The following is a 15,044-nucleotide window of genomic DNA, read 5'->3' on the forward strand; positions in this document are numbered from 1 at the left end:
TCTCCAGCATCTGCAGTCCTCACTTTCTCCTAGGGTAATACTGACACCAGCATTGCCATGTCACAATGAAAGTGCAATATTGTATGTGTAGAATTATGTAACAAAGAGCTGATTATTAAAAATGCTAGCAGTTGTGCTGGTGATGCACCTTTATGGTTTGCTAGTTGAACATTGTGCTCTAAGGTGTCAGCAAGAAAGTAGCATTCTTATTGTAGTTGACTCGTATGTGCCTCCTAGTTGTGTTTATATATTTGTAAATTTTGTGTTTCTTGCTGATTTTTATTTAGCCGTCATGGTCTTGTACAATGCAAAAAATTCTAATATTTAGATAAATACAACCATTACTGAAATAATTATACATTCATTCCTCCATATTCGCAAAAATTCTGTTTCTGAGAAACTCATGAACGATGAAATTCGTGACTGAGGAACCTGTTAAAAATTGCACATACGTGAGTTTTGCAGCTGAATTGTGCTGCTACTTTTGGTACAGATAGGTGAATTCACGAATCGTGAACTTGTGGACACCAAGGATTCACTGTGTAACTCCGTGTTTATAATATGCAGCTTTTTGTGTTATACAGATGTTTCAGTGGATCAATTGAACAGCAGATACTCTTTATTCACTGTTGCCCATTTCATCTTGGAAAGAATAATGAGAAAAAGAGTAGGTCATATTATCCCTTGATCCTGCACTGTCATTCATATAATCACTGATCTAAACTCTATTTGCCCACCTGCTGTTCATAATCCTCAATTTCCAGTGATACTGAAAATCTGCCCATTTTCGCTTTGAACGTATTCAATATTCATAGCCCTTTGGGTTAAAACCAGATCCCCAAGATTCACAGTACTGATGGTTAAAGTTTACTCTTGTCTTAGTCTTAAATATCCTTTCTCTGGAGTTGTGCTGCCCTGTTCTAGATTCCCCAGACAGGGAAAATGATCTGTGTCTACCCTGTCAATATGTTAGATACTCTCTCATTCTTCTAAACTCCAGAAGTCATGGGATAATCCTTCATCTCAGCAGTCGATTTAGTGACCTTTGTCAACTTTTTGTTGTACTTCATTTTAGTGTAAGTGTGCCCCTCATTGGGTCTGAAGACTAAAACAGTGCCAAGTATTCCAGATGTGCCCTCAACAACACACTATGCAATTATGATGTCAGTGTGCCTTCTAAGCTGCATGGCTGCGCAGCTGCTTTGAGGGTCCGTGCATACTGATGGGCGTGTTGATGCATTGATTTCTGGTTTCTCCAGATCTGACCTTAGACATCTGCACAATGGATGAAGAAATTAAAGGGAATGTATTGTGCCTTTATTCCTGTAATCTAATCCTCTTGCAATAAATTCCAGCATGATTTGCCCTTGTCATTGCTTGCTGAGACTACATGGTAATTGTGTTCCTTGTATGCATATCCTCAACTCTTTCAAAATCAACATTTTCACTTCTGTTTTAAAAGATTACCTTTCTATTCTTAAGGCCAAAGTAAATAACTTCATTCTTCCCTTTTTTTTCTCACCATCAGCCATCATTTCTTCCCTACCAAACTTGCCTGTATCTCCTTGTAACCCCTCTGTCCATCAGCTTACATTTCCACCTAGCTATGTATCTTCAGCAATTTGTGACAAATCTGTCTCTCTGTCTTAGTCATTAATATAGATCTTAAGTAACTGGGCCTCCAGTGCTGATAGTTTTGGCACACCCTCAGCTATAGTCTGCCAGCCTAAAAATGCACCATTTGTTTCTGCTCACTTCCTGTCTATTCACCAATCCTCCCTCCACGCCAATATATTATATAGAATCTCTCTTGCCTCTTGTCTAGATTAGAAACAAGTGAGTTGGTTTTGCTCCATCACTCAAAAAAAAATACACAGGGGCAGAAGGCAGATTAATCTCAAAGCCCTCAAACCACCTGAGAAAATGCACTCCTGTAAATAGGATGCAAGTAAATGGTGAGAAACAGTTCCTCCAGTTGCAGGTAGGATCTCCTACCTTGTAAGCATGGGATAAAAGCAGTCTGATTGGAGAAGCACTGAGCTGTTAGGGGAACTCAGTGTTCGCTGGAGGAGCAGAGGTCAAGGGCGCCAAAAGCTAGGGCCTGCAGTGTGGGTGAGCAGAGGTTGCTGTTAGGACAGAGGTATCTTATGTTTAAATTTTCTACAAAGTGAGTTTTTAGTGCTTCATTTAAATTGTCATTCTAGATGAGTTCAAAGGACATTCATTATTACAAGCTGCAAAAGAAGCAGATGTGACCTGTGTGAAAAAACATCTGTCTTTAGAGAATGTGAATTTCAAGCATCCTAGGACTCGTGAGACTGCATTGGTAAGAATTGTACCTGTTCTTCCTGTGATGCTTTACTTTCTGCGTCTTTTCTGCTGTTTTGTTTATAAAATGAGTCACAGTTTTGCTTTAGTGGTTTACTGTTAATGTGAATTAGTATATAGGCTTAAAATTTGTGGCTGAAATAATGTGCTTTTATACATAAGGACATATTCTCTCCAGAATTATGAGCAAGCCTTGCTTGTTTATTATGAAATAAAGTTTGGGCAGCCTGTTGTTGCCCATGGCTTTCTCAATGGAAATGCCTTAGCCATTCAGGGTAGACTCGTCCACCAATCAATACCCTTGTCTTCTGTAATACAAATTACTGTGTTCATTTGAAATTTGGCATTCTTGCGCCTATCCTGATGACGATGGAAATCTTTTGCAACCTGTCTCCCTTTTCAGCAACATTTATGTTATAGGCTACCAAATGTGAGTGTGTGCTCAAAGATGATCATTAAATCCCCTGAATACACTGCCAAACTAATGCACAAGTTATTAAATAAATTGACAACCAATTTTCAGACAGCTTTATAACTTTCACCAAATTTCTATTGATACAACTGTGTATATTTCAGTTTAGTCATTATCATCTAGTTATTTTTAAATATGCTTTGTGTAGAATAAAGCAGATAGCATTTTTGATACAGCTTTATGACATCAAAGCTTTCCCACCAAATGTAGCCTTTATGATATTAGAATTTTTTTGATAATGTTAAATAAAATATTTCCCAGATGGCTGATCATTTTAACTCAAATGATTGTTTGAGTATTCCTAAATTTCTGCTATCCAGTTTGCAATCGGCAATTCATTTCTTATATGTGTAAATTGTGTAGATTGAATTTTTTAGATGTTTACAGTATTCATATTGTTTGTGCTTGGAATGTATTTGCAATTTACGACTTTGTTATTCTTGAATATTTTAATTGATTTATGTACGTTTATGTAAAGCCTGTGAATAGAAGAGAATTTTTAAACTTGTTTATCTTTATAGCATTGTGCTGCTGCTTCTCCATACCCAAAACGAAAACAGGTGGCTGAGTTATTATTAAGAAAAGGGGCTAATGTCGATGAAAAGACAAAAGAGTAAGATGATTTGGAAAGTTTTATTTTCCCTTTTAAACATGTTTTCGCGTTGTTTGTATTTATTTAGATTTTCCTCAACGTGTCTCTCTCTCCCCCTCTCTGATTACCTTCCTCTTAGCTTTTTGACGCCCCTCCATGTGGCATCAGAAAAAGCCCACAATGATATTATTGAAGTGCTTATAAAAAATGATACAAAGGTACGCATTTTTATTCTGGACAAAACTATATATTGAGTACATGTAGTGCATTCGTCCATCACTGAAATGTGCTGTTAAATATTTATAGTACTGTTACTATTCCTCTTGTGTGTTGCCAAAGCGATGTATAGTAGTTCTTGAATCGCATATAATGTATTATGATTAATAGGTGAATGCCTTGGACAGACTTGGTCAGACACCTTTACATAAGGCTGCACAGTATGGTCACCATCACACATGTCGTTTGTTGCTGAATGCTGGATCTGACTCATCAATACTCTCTATGCAGGGTTTAACTGCATTACAGATGGGTAATGAAAGTGTGCAGCAGATTTTGCAAGGTAAAGAGAGCTAGTTAATAAAATGGATGCTGTTCTTTATACTAATATTTTAGTGCCGTTGTGGCTCTTCTGTCAAATACTTTGTTTCTGTCCTACCTGCAACAATGGTGTTTCCTTAGTTAAACATAACATACCATACCCTCTGTTTCAGTCCTTGACAAGTTATGTTTCCTTAATCGTTCTTTGTTTTTCATCATAGGCAGTTCTATTTTGTTCCAGCATTTTCTTTCTTGTTTCCTCCATTGCTCTCACTCTCTTGCTTGCTCTGTCTCCCCACTTCCCCACCCCTCTGCTTTCTCTCACGCTCCCACGTCCCAGGGTAAAAATACAAAATTTCAGTCCTTCCTTCCATGCCAAAGTACCCAGGTCAAATTTTGTTGGCTTTAGCCAGAACTGAGTTTCAGGTCCCACCATCACGCAGTGACTATTATGTGTTATTCTCATTATCAGTCCGTTTCTCTTGCACTGCAAATTTGCTGAAACTCTTCTCCGTGCCTGTGTCTCCTCTGGACTTAATATCGCATAAGCTTACATTGCCATCCTCCCAAACTGTACCTTGTTCTCTTGGATCTGTGCTCACATTTGCCCACTGCATTGCCTGCAAAATCCTTCTGTCTTTTACAGATTTCTCAACGGTCTTGAAGTCGACGGTCCCTCAAACCCCTCTGTACTAACGTATGCCATCAAGATTGGTCTATTGAACAATGCTTGCTTTCTTTTCCCGATCTTCTGCTGTGCTAGAACCTTCAATTATGAAGTCTTTGCACACATCTTAACTCTTCCTTCTCTGCTATTTTGTGTTTTTATTCTAACCATCATGACTACGAGGTATCAAGAGATATTTTACTTCGTACAAAATACAATAATTCCTCTACAAGTGCATATTATGAAATAAACATTAATTAAATCTTCGTTAAATAATGGCTGCATTTAGTTATATATTTTTATCATGAGTGAAGCAAAACTTGAAGGCAGTGTTTTGTTTTTTAGGAAAATTAGTTTTCTAATTGCATCTTTTCATTAGTATTGAACTTAAGCTTCTGTTGCCTTATTTAAAATCTGTTTTCCTTTCTTCTTGCAAATCCACTCTGTAGAAGGTGTCATGTTTGGAAACTTTGACACTGATCGGCAGTTATTGGAAGCAGCCAAAGCTGGAGACTTGAGTATGGTCAAGGTAATGTTTTTCAGAATAAAATGTTGAGATTCACGCATCTTTAACTTTTACATTTGAAAATTCGTATTATTACAACTTGCTCAATAGGTGAACAGTGTACTTCAATCTGGTTAACTATGAAATTAATAAAGGAGCAAAGAACTAAATAAAGATGAACTTTTTCTTTTTACTTTAATCCTGCAATCTATTGATGGAAGAAGAAATTTAAGTTGCGGGTATGTTCACTGAGTTGGGAAGTTGATTGGCAGACGTTTCGTCCTCTGTCTAGGTGACATTTTCAGTGCTTTGGAGCCTCCTGTGAACCACTACTGTACTGTCTCTTCTGGAATTTATCTGGTTCCCTTCCTGCTGCTTCCAGTAGTTTGTTGTAGTGGCCAGTATAATGGGTCTAGGTCCACATGCTTGTTGATGGAGTGTGTGGATGAGTGCCATGCTTCTGGAAATGCTCTGGCTATCCTCTGTTTGGCTTGTCCTATGATTGTTGTGTTGTCCAGTCGAATTTGTGGTCCTTGTCATCTCTGTGTATGGCTACTACGGACAACTGGTCGTAACATTTAGTGGCTAGTTGGTTTTCGTGAATGCTAGTTGTCTGCCAGTTTGTCTGCCGACAGCTGCGCTCTGACAACAACTCACCAGGACAAACAACCCTATAACTCACCAGGACAAACAACCCTATACCCATCACATGCAAGACAAATGTAATTTATAAGATTCCATGCAAAGACTGCATGAAATACTATATAGGACAGACAGGCAGACAACTAACAATCCGCATCCATGAACACCAACTAGCCACTAAGTGCTGTAACCAGCAGAGCCTGGTAGCTCCACACACAGATGACAAGAACCACAGATTCGACTGGGACAACACAATGATCACAGAATAAGCCAAACGCTGGACAGCCAGAGCTTTTCCAGAAGCATGGCACTCATCCAAGGACTACATCAACAAGCACGTGGATCTAGACCCAATATACCGGCCACGACGACAAACTACCGGAAGCAGCAGGAAGGGAACCAGATAAATTCCAGAAGAGACAGTACAGCAGTGGTTCACAGGAGGCTCCATAGCACTGAAGATGTCACCTAGACAGTGGACAAAACGTCTGCCAATCAACTTCCCAACTCTGTGAACATACCCGCAATTATGACAATCGGCACCCGAGCTACAGATCTTTACGTGAACCTTGAAGAAGAAATTTAAGTTTGTCCTGGATATATGCACTTGAAGGAAGCTCCCATGCTTCAATGCAATGAAAAAAAAATACTAGCTGCATTGGGGGTTTCAACAGAAATGTAGCCATATTAGTTCTGATATAATGAGCTGAGGTAAAACGAATAATAAACTAAATCTTGAAGTATGACGGTAGTTTATGCTTTTCTGGTCATTTTGTGAAATAATGCAATTAGTATTGAGGTGGGTGAGAGAACATGGAGCTTTTTCTAGACTTACTGTACAACATTAGAACTTTAATTATAATACAGAAGTTAAAGGTAGAAAGTTAGGTCAAAAAAGATAAGGCAATTTACTATTTAGTGTTTTTTAGCTCCTTATGATATGTTTCTATGATTGAAAACAGTTGAGTGGATCGAAATTAGTCAATATTTAATAGGTATGAAGGTCATGTCCGCGACACATTTATGAAAGTAAATTGTTCATTTATATTGTAGTGTCACCTGCATATTTCTGAAATTCCCATTCTGAAATCAGCTGCACTGATATCCAAAAGTTGAGATATACCGTTTTTTAATCTTTTAGTTCTGCCCTTAAAGAACTACAGCTGGAGACTGTATTTAAAAATGTCGTCTAATGGTATTCTTTCAGAAACTCTGCACTCTTCAGAATGTAAATTGCAGAGATGTCGAAGGTCGCCAATCTACTCCTCTCCACTTTGCAGCTGGCTACAACAGAGTATCAGTTGTGGAATATTTGTTGCAAAATGGTGCCGATGTTCATGCCAAAGATAAAGGGTAATGTTTATTTACTTCCTAACTCTTTCCGCTTTTTTTGAAAGTTCTAAACTGTTACTGATGCCTAGTATGGCATTAAAACTTGATGAGATTGCCATTTTAATGCTTAGGAGTTTTCCCATTGTTAGTTACAAATTAAATACTGAATGTAATAGTTTCAATTATTTTATTAGGAAACAGCTATGTGACAGTTCTTTTCTTCACATCTTTCTCCATTACTACTTCCCATCTTCACCCCATACGCAGGGATGTTTGCAGACTGCCCTGACACCCACATGCCACCTGTACACCCACACATGCTTTCACCACTCTGGTTAGAGTTTTGGTAGAAAATAAGGTTAAACATTGTAGGGAGATTCTTTAGGATATCCACTTTTTGGTTCTAGGAATGACTAAAAGCTAGTACTGTGAGTCGTGATTATAGAATTTTTACAGGAAGTTTTTCAATTTACATAAGTTTATAGTCAATCAGGATATTGTTGTAATAGTTCCAGGAGCAGTATGATTTTTTTCAAACTTAATGAGACCTCATTATTTGGCATCCCTTTTTAATCTTTCTCCTAGGGGATTGGTTCCATTGCACAATGCGTGTTCCTATGGACATTATGAAGTAGCAGAACTCCTAGTCAAAAATGGTGCAGTGGTCAACGTAGCTGATTTGTGGAGGTTTACTCCTTTGCATGAGGCTGCAGCAAAGGGAAAGTATGATATTTGTAAGCTTTTATTACTGGTAAGTGAGCCTAGATCTTGCAGTAGAAATTGGTGAAATTATCAGTGCTCACTATTCACTTTAAAGGTGCAGACCTGAAAGTGACTTCTACTGACTTTGGATGCATTATAAGCCTGAAAACTAAGATGTTGCTGTCCCAAATTCCTCTGCTCACTCATAAGTTGGAGTATTACTCCTAATACCATGACGGATTGAAGTATTTATTACAAATCATAAGTGTGGAGTTGTGATACCCACTGCACACCTACTAAATTTATTGGAAAAACTTGTCTATTGAACTGTTTGAATTTTCAATGGTGGTATGTGTCTGAATTATTGAGATACACCAGTTCTTGTTGAAAATTAACTTTACATGTGCAATATCATTCCTTAAGGTTTTAACTAATGCTGGCAAATTTAAAATGTTTATACTATCTGTTCTGCTTTTATCTTGTGTTCATCATAATTTGGCATTAAATGAACTAGTCTTACTTGGATTTCCTCACTCTCACTATTTCAGTAATGAATCTATAGTTAAGGAGATGTACAATTGCTTGCCCTGTTCATACAGTGCCTGGTCCCCTGTAAAGAGAGTTAGTCATGCTGTTTACAACTTTTGCTAAACTGGTGTCCCAGTGCAAAGGCCTGTAAGTTTATGGGTAAGTGTAAGACTAATGACATATAGGCTGTAATAACAAAAATCAAAGAATAAATATCAAAGAAATAACTGTTTCAGATGACATCTAGTGCTCCACTATCAATTAATTGATTTCAGTTGACGTCACTTAAAGGTAAATGCAGAATGAATGTGAATTGGACCTTGCAGCTTGCACAATGAATGACCAAATAACCTAGTGTTGGTGGAGAGAGTTATACTTATCAATACACAGAACATTCTCCTTCAATATCGCTTGCAGATTGTCTGTTATCTGCAACTGAACTGATAGAAAGCTCCCCTGTGAATGAGAAGGTTGTGGGTTTGAATCCTGCTCCAGGGCATGAGCAATTTGAGACTGACAATAGAGTATATTACTGAGGGAGCATACTCCAGTAAGTGATCATTGCCATAATGACAAGTGGGAGAGAATGGCTACATGAATTGACACCAGAACACTAGAGGGAGAACTTCCCACGCATCCTATTATTTCCCCACTTTCTTCAAAGGAAACACACCAGCAAGCAAACAACCATTTTTCCCTGTAATAAAGCAAATGCATTATGCAGGCAGCCATATTCCTCTTCTGATTCTAGAGCTTACTCCAGATCTCTCGGGTAGATATTTGGATGTCTTTGGAGAGGGTGCACACAATTTCCACTGCTATGCTGGAGGACTTCAGTGCCTATTGCTTGTACGTTTGATTAAATGTTAGTAACTTTCTAATTTAGTTGACACAGTTTCCTTTTTGATTTTTTTTGGGACAAAGAGTTTGTCATCCTTTAGGTTGATTGCGCCATCTGTTTCTTCATTGTATTTGTGCTATAGATTCATAGAGGTGTACAGCACAGAAACAGATCCTTTGCTCCAACTCATCCATGCCAACTAAATATCCTAACCTAATTTAGTCCCATTTGTCAGTACTTGGCCCATATCCCTCTTAAATTCTTCCTATTCATGTACCCATCTAGATGCCTTTTAAATGTTGTAATTGTACCAGCCTCCACCACTTCCTCTGGCATCTCATTCCATGCACACCAATCTCTGCATGAAAAAATTGCACCTCAGGTCCCTTTTAAATCTTTGCCCCCTCACTTTATGCTGAAAAATGGATCATGCTGTTGAAGTTTTTCATCTTGTACTTATCAAGACAGATGCAAGCAGCCATATTTCAAAAGGAGCAACAATCTGTTCTGAATGAGAAAAGGGTGCTTTGAACAATACGCATTCTTGCATCTATGCTGATGAACACAAGCTAAAAAGTTCTGACTGCGTATCATTTTTTGTTCCCATGATGCAGGTTCTGTACTATGAAGTGACTTTTGGCAACAAACTACAATGTTTGTTGATTGTAGTTTTGATGTCACTGCTGTCTTTGCAGATGCAGTTTGTGCTTATGCAAATAAGACTTAAATGGGGGCCAAATTGAGAAAATATAGAACCAGTTCTATGGATGACTTTAATAAATTCATCTGTCTTTTGAGCAGTGTTATCCCAAATATTCAGTGTCAAATTTTGTTTAAATTGCTAGCATGGTGCTGATCCAACCAAGAAGAATCGAGATGGAAATACTGCCCTTGATCTGATAAAGGATGGAGACACTGACATTCAAGACCTCTTGAGTGGAGATGCTGCTTTACTTGATGCTGCAAAGAAGGGTTGCATGACCAGGGTGAAAAAATTGTGTACAGCAGACAATGTTAATTGTAGAGACACCCAGGGCAGACATTCAACACCTTTGCATTTAGCAGGTCTTTTTACATCAATTCTGAACTTTGCTTTATGTGTAATATGGAGAAATGCAGCCAATTGAATGCCTGGGGCAAAATTAGCAATTTCACATCAAAGTAGTACCTTCACAATCATTAACTCAATTTGATAATATCAATAATGTAAAGTGTTATGTCTGATGTGAATATTTGACAAGTCAGGTTACAATGTGAAACCTGGCTTTCCAACTTTGTTTTTTAAGTTGTGGAAATCAGTTCTTGTACACAGTCAAGAGTCTGCCTGTGTACTTTCATCACAAAGACTAAAACATTTATTAAATAAGAGCATGAACTAATATTACACTAGACAGAAAGATTGAGAAAAATTCATGACAAGCAACAGAAAAGGATTCAGACTTGCTATATGCATTTTACCCTATTAATATCCTTACAAACATTAAATCCTGGTGACGATTTATCGCTATCTTCTCACCAAGGCTGCTTGCTCAGGTGAGCACAGTTGTAATCAGTTTCTGTCCTGCAAATTTTGGAGCATTCATAAAATGCTTTTTCTTCAGATGGTATCTCTCCAAGAAACACCTACAACAAACTGCTAACTAAACTGGCTATTATTTTAACTTCAAAACAAACATCTGAGTTCCTTCAACTTCATTTTCAGCCATTTTGCAGGATTTCTTATCAATGAGTGTAACAATCTTGCCTCTATCCTTTGGTGCAGACCACCACTGACTCCTTTCTAGATATTTGAGTCCCTGAAATGCTGTCACACCACAGTTTATCCTATTTTTTCCAGTGCATTGGACTAATCCCCAGTCTTTTGCTCTAAGGATCATAAAACTTCATAATAAAAATGCATACTTGCAAACAAACTTCCAGACATCTTGCTAGCAAGCTCAAAAGAACAACTTTATAAATGAAACTAAAATCCATGATTGTCCTTCATGTAAAATACAAAATTTAATTTAATATTATGCAGTCTTTCTATTGACCTGCAGAGGGATGAGCTACTACAAGCAAATTTTAGAGGTTTAGGAAAGAAATTTGCAAGCAAGACTGCAAAGGAGCAATTTCCAGATTAGTGCTGGTGCCATGCATTAGTGGCTATAAAAATCAGAAAATTGAGCAGATGATTATATGGGTGAGAGGGCATTAGGTTTCTGCAACATCGGATGAATTCTGGGGATGGGGTACTTTTCAGGTTTCACTCAGCAGGAGTGGGGCCAGTGAATGTGATAGACAGTTTTCTCATGCTTTGGGAATGGTTTAAATTAAATTGACAGAGGAATGGGAACCACGGTGTGTAGCCTTAGAAAGGAGAGGCAAGGTGAACAAAGACCTGGGAGAGAGAGAGATACCAAGAGTAAGAAAAAGTAACTTATTAGGTGGCGTTAGACCAAAAAGAAATACAATAAGACCTAAATTAGGTTTACAATACATGAATATAGGCAGAAATACAAATAAGATTAGTAAGTTCATGCTATAAAGAGCAACACTGGAATATGATGTAGCAATAATGGAGACTTAGTTCAAAAATAGGCAGGACTGGGTACTAAATAGTTCCAGATGTCAGTTGTTCAGGAAAATTAGGTAATCAAAGAAAGACAATATTTAGTGAAGCCAATCTTGCATTGCTGGAGAGAGTGGATGTCCAGGAGGGATCAAGAAACTAATCTGGTTAGAGTTGAACCATTTTGTACTAATCAATATATTTGATATGCACTAATTTGTCTAATATATGTGTAGAGGAAGAAACTTTTTTAAAAAAAATCAAGTTGCAAAAATTATATTGGCAATTTAAGCCAGGAATTATAATTCCAGGAACAAAGTGAGACCTGGCATTAAATATGCAAAATCATTGAAGATTGCAGGGCAAATAAAAAGAGAAATTAAAAGGCATACTTTGATTGTGTGCTTTTTAAATATTGATGTTGTGCATACAGGAAGACGATGTGATGAACCTTTCTATGGTTACACCCGATTTGGCCCTAAATGGAAGATTGGTTCAGCTGACAGCAAAACCACAAGCTGACTATCTCCACTATTAAAGCTCAGTAGTAGCAGTGTGTACTATCTACAAGATGCACTGCAGAAATTCACTAAGGTTCCTAGACAACACCTTCCAAATCCATGATCACTACCATCGAGAAGGAAAAGGGCTGCAGATACATGAGAATACCACCACCTGCAAGTTCCCTCCAAGCCACTCGTCGTCATTTCTTCAGTGTCTGGGTCAAAATCCTGTACCTCTGTCCCTAATCAAAGAATAGTTGCAGCACAAGGCCATTTCGTTCATGTTTAAGAGCAATTCAGCTAGTATCACTACTTTGCATTTTTAATACAGACCTCTGCATTTTCTCTAACTCTAACCCTAACCAGATTCTCTACAGCATATGTACTGCAACAGTTTAAGACGTCCACCACCACCTTCTGAGGGTTGACTATGAATGGGTAGTAAATGCTGGCCAAGCTCACAATGCTCACATCCCAAGAGTGATTTTTTTTTTAAAAAAAATTCTAGGTAAAGAACTTTCTAAATAGATGTGGCAACATAGAGGGTGTAAGGTTGATTTTAAGGTGAAGCAATTCCAATTATGTTGGTAGTTTGAAGAAATTTAGGTAGTTAGAGGAGAAGGTTGAGTTGAGAATATATATTGGTGTTCAAAATTATGAAGGGTCTACATTGAGAAATTGTTCCCATTTGCAAAAAGCTTAAGAGCAAGAATATGATTTAATGTTATTGATCAAAGAATCAACAGCGACATGAGGAAACGTTCTGTGCAGTGAGTGTCAGGAACTAATGTGCACTCCCACTAAGCAAGTTAGCAAATTCAGTCAGAAATTTCAGAAGGGAATTTGAGTAAATGCCTGAAGAGAGAATAGACTCCTGAGTTGAAAGTGCAAAGTAATGGAACTAGCCAAGTTGCTCTTGAATGTGATGAGCTAAATAGCCTCTTTTTGTGGGGCAACTATTCTTCGATGCTAGGTTTCCAGCTGTTTCTGGTTGTATTTGTTAAACCTATAGGTTACTCATCATTTTCATCGAACTTTTAATTTTTTTCTCTATTGATGTCACTGACTATTTTCCAATTAATTCAGGTTCTAGCTAGATATTGCTCATCCTGCCAACTGAACCATGCAGATTTATTCCTGCAATAGTGGGTGCTGCTTAATGGGGTGAAGTATTTGTGCTGGAGAAGTAGTTTTCTTTATATGGGCAGGTGGAGTCTTGCCTGCAATTTTACATTAATTGAAATGATTACTTATGAGCTGTACTATTATAGCAAATATAGCATCTCATTTCAATAAGATGTTTGAATATTTCATTGAGATGACATTAAATACAAGAGCAAGAAAATTATCTATTGCATTTATATTTGCCTATTATAAATACTGTTTTCAAAACAATTTTCCATTATACTAACTCATATGTATCCAGAATAAATGTCATGTCATGATTTTATCCAACTGCAGTTAATTAGGAGGAAGTATGTTTTTTTTAGCTTCTTGTGCTAACTGTTCTTAGTGCAAATAACATTGTAGTGACATTTCATAGTTTGGCTTTTAAGTAGAATCAATTTTTTAAAACACAATTAACAAATAAGTGACTAAACTTATTGGTTTCCTTGCCTGTATATCTAAATAAGTGATTTAAATGTGACGTAGGTGAGGTATAAATATCAAAAATATAAATTAACCATCTAAACTTGGTTACAGTAGTTCTGTATTTGTCAAGTTTTAAACTACTGTGATAAACCTGAAAAATGCATTGTTTTGCCCAAAACTGCAGAAATGATGGGAAAGCTGTAGATTACATCTTGTCTAGTTAACTCATGGAATTTGAAATGCTGTGTTTTATTCTCCATGTGTTGTTACTTTAGAGTGAATCTAAGTTTTCAATTGTCATCCACTTTTGTGTGTCTAACAGCTGGGTACAACAATCTTGAAGTTGCAGAATATCTGCTACAACATGGTGCTGATGTGAATGCTCAAGACAAAGGTGGACTGATTCCTTTACATAATGCTGCTTCATATGGGGTAAGATGAAACACAGTACTGTACTAAATTCACTGGTTTTCCTGGTAATTTTGAAAAGAATTAAGTTGATTAAGTTACTGAGCCTGCTAATCTGCTTCAGTGTGTCAGTGCAAAAATTTATAAGTATTAATTTATGACATTCACATGTTTTATGTAGAATTTTTTTTCTTTGGTTTTGGTTATACTACTTGGATAAATACTCCATGGGTGGCCAAGCAGTTCAGTTGTGCTGTATTAGCTGTAGCTTCTAATGCATATTGCAAGGTTTATGAAGGTTTGTAATGCAAGGTTGTCTGCTGTATTGAAGCCTTCCTATTTACATTTTTTTGAAAATATCCAGGAAGTAGTGGGTGCATTGCTTTCAATCTTTGAAAATATCCTGGATTCTAAAATGGAAAATAGCACATGGAGTCTTTATATTAAGGGAGAAGGGAGCATGAAATGTGGAAATATCGACCAGTTAGTGTGAAATGAGTAGTAGGGTTTGTTATATGGATGTCATGATGTGACATTTACAAACTTATATGAACAATAGAGTCAGTGCAGGTTTTGTGAAAGGAAGTCTTGCAGATGAAAAATTAATTAACAATTTTTTAAGAATGTAATGAGCAGGGTAGCTAAAAGGAAATTGATTTTTTTTTTTCCTTAAGCCATTTTTAAAGGGAGAACACTTGTTGGGAAAGGTATGGAGCTTGTGGGATTGTGGCTAATATATTACAGAAATTTATGCTCTGAACAAAATTTCACTACATCCCCGCTAACTTGCCACTTTCGAAGAAGTCATTGCACCTACTTTGGACTTTACTCATATTCAACTGA

At 37.2% G+C, this 15,044-nt stretch overlaps 1 protein-coding gene across 1 annotated transcript in view; it reads left to right on the forward strand.

The window, feature by feature from the left end:
* The window catches only part of LOC122561382 (poly [ADP-ribose] polymerase tankyrase-2-like), a 54,365-nt gene that overhangs the window by 28,626 nt on the left and 10,695 nt on the right, over nt 1-15,044 (forward strand). The window contains exons 9-17 of the mRNA XM_043713146.1: nt 2,205-2,326; nt 3,322-3,413; nt 3,532-3,610; nt 3,780-3,951; nt 5,046-5,125; nt 6,951-7,096; nt 7,661-7,826; nt 9,992-10,211; nt 14,116-14,228. Coding sequence (XP_043569081.1) covers nt 2,205-2,326; nt 3,322-3,413; nt 3,532-3,610; nt 3,780-3,951; nt 5,046-5,125; nt 6,951-7,096; nt 7,661-7,826; nt 9,992-10,211; nt 14,116-14,228 — 1,190 coding nt within the window. The remainder of the gene's footprint in view (nt 1-2,204; nt 2,327-3,321; nt 3,414-3,531; nt 3,611-3,779; nt 3,952-5,045; nt 5,126-6,950; nt 7,097-7,660; nt 7,827-9,991; nt 10,212-14,115; nt 14,229-15,044) is intronic.

The sequence above is a fragment of the Chiloscyllium plagiosum genome, chromosome 22 (assembly GCF_004010195.1).
Source record: "Chiloscyllium plagiosum isolate BGI_BamShark_2017 chromosome 22, ASM401019v2, whole genome shotgun sequence".
Lineage (NCBI taxonomy): Eukaryota > Metazoa > Chordata > Chondrichthyes > Orectolobiformes > Hemiscylliidae > Chiloscyllium > Chiloscyllium plagiosum.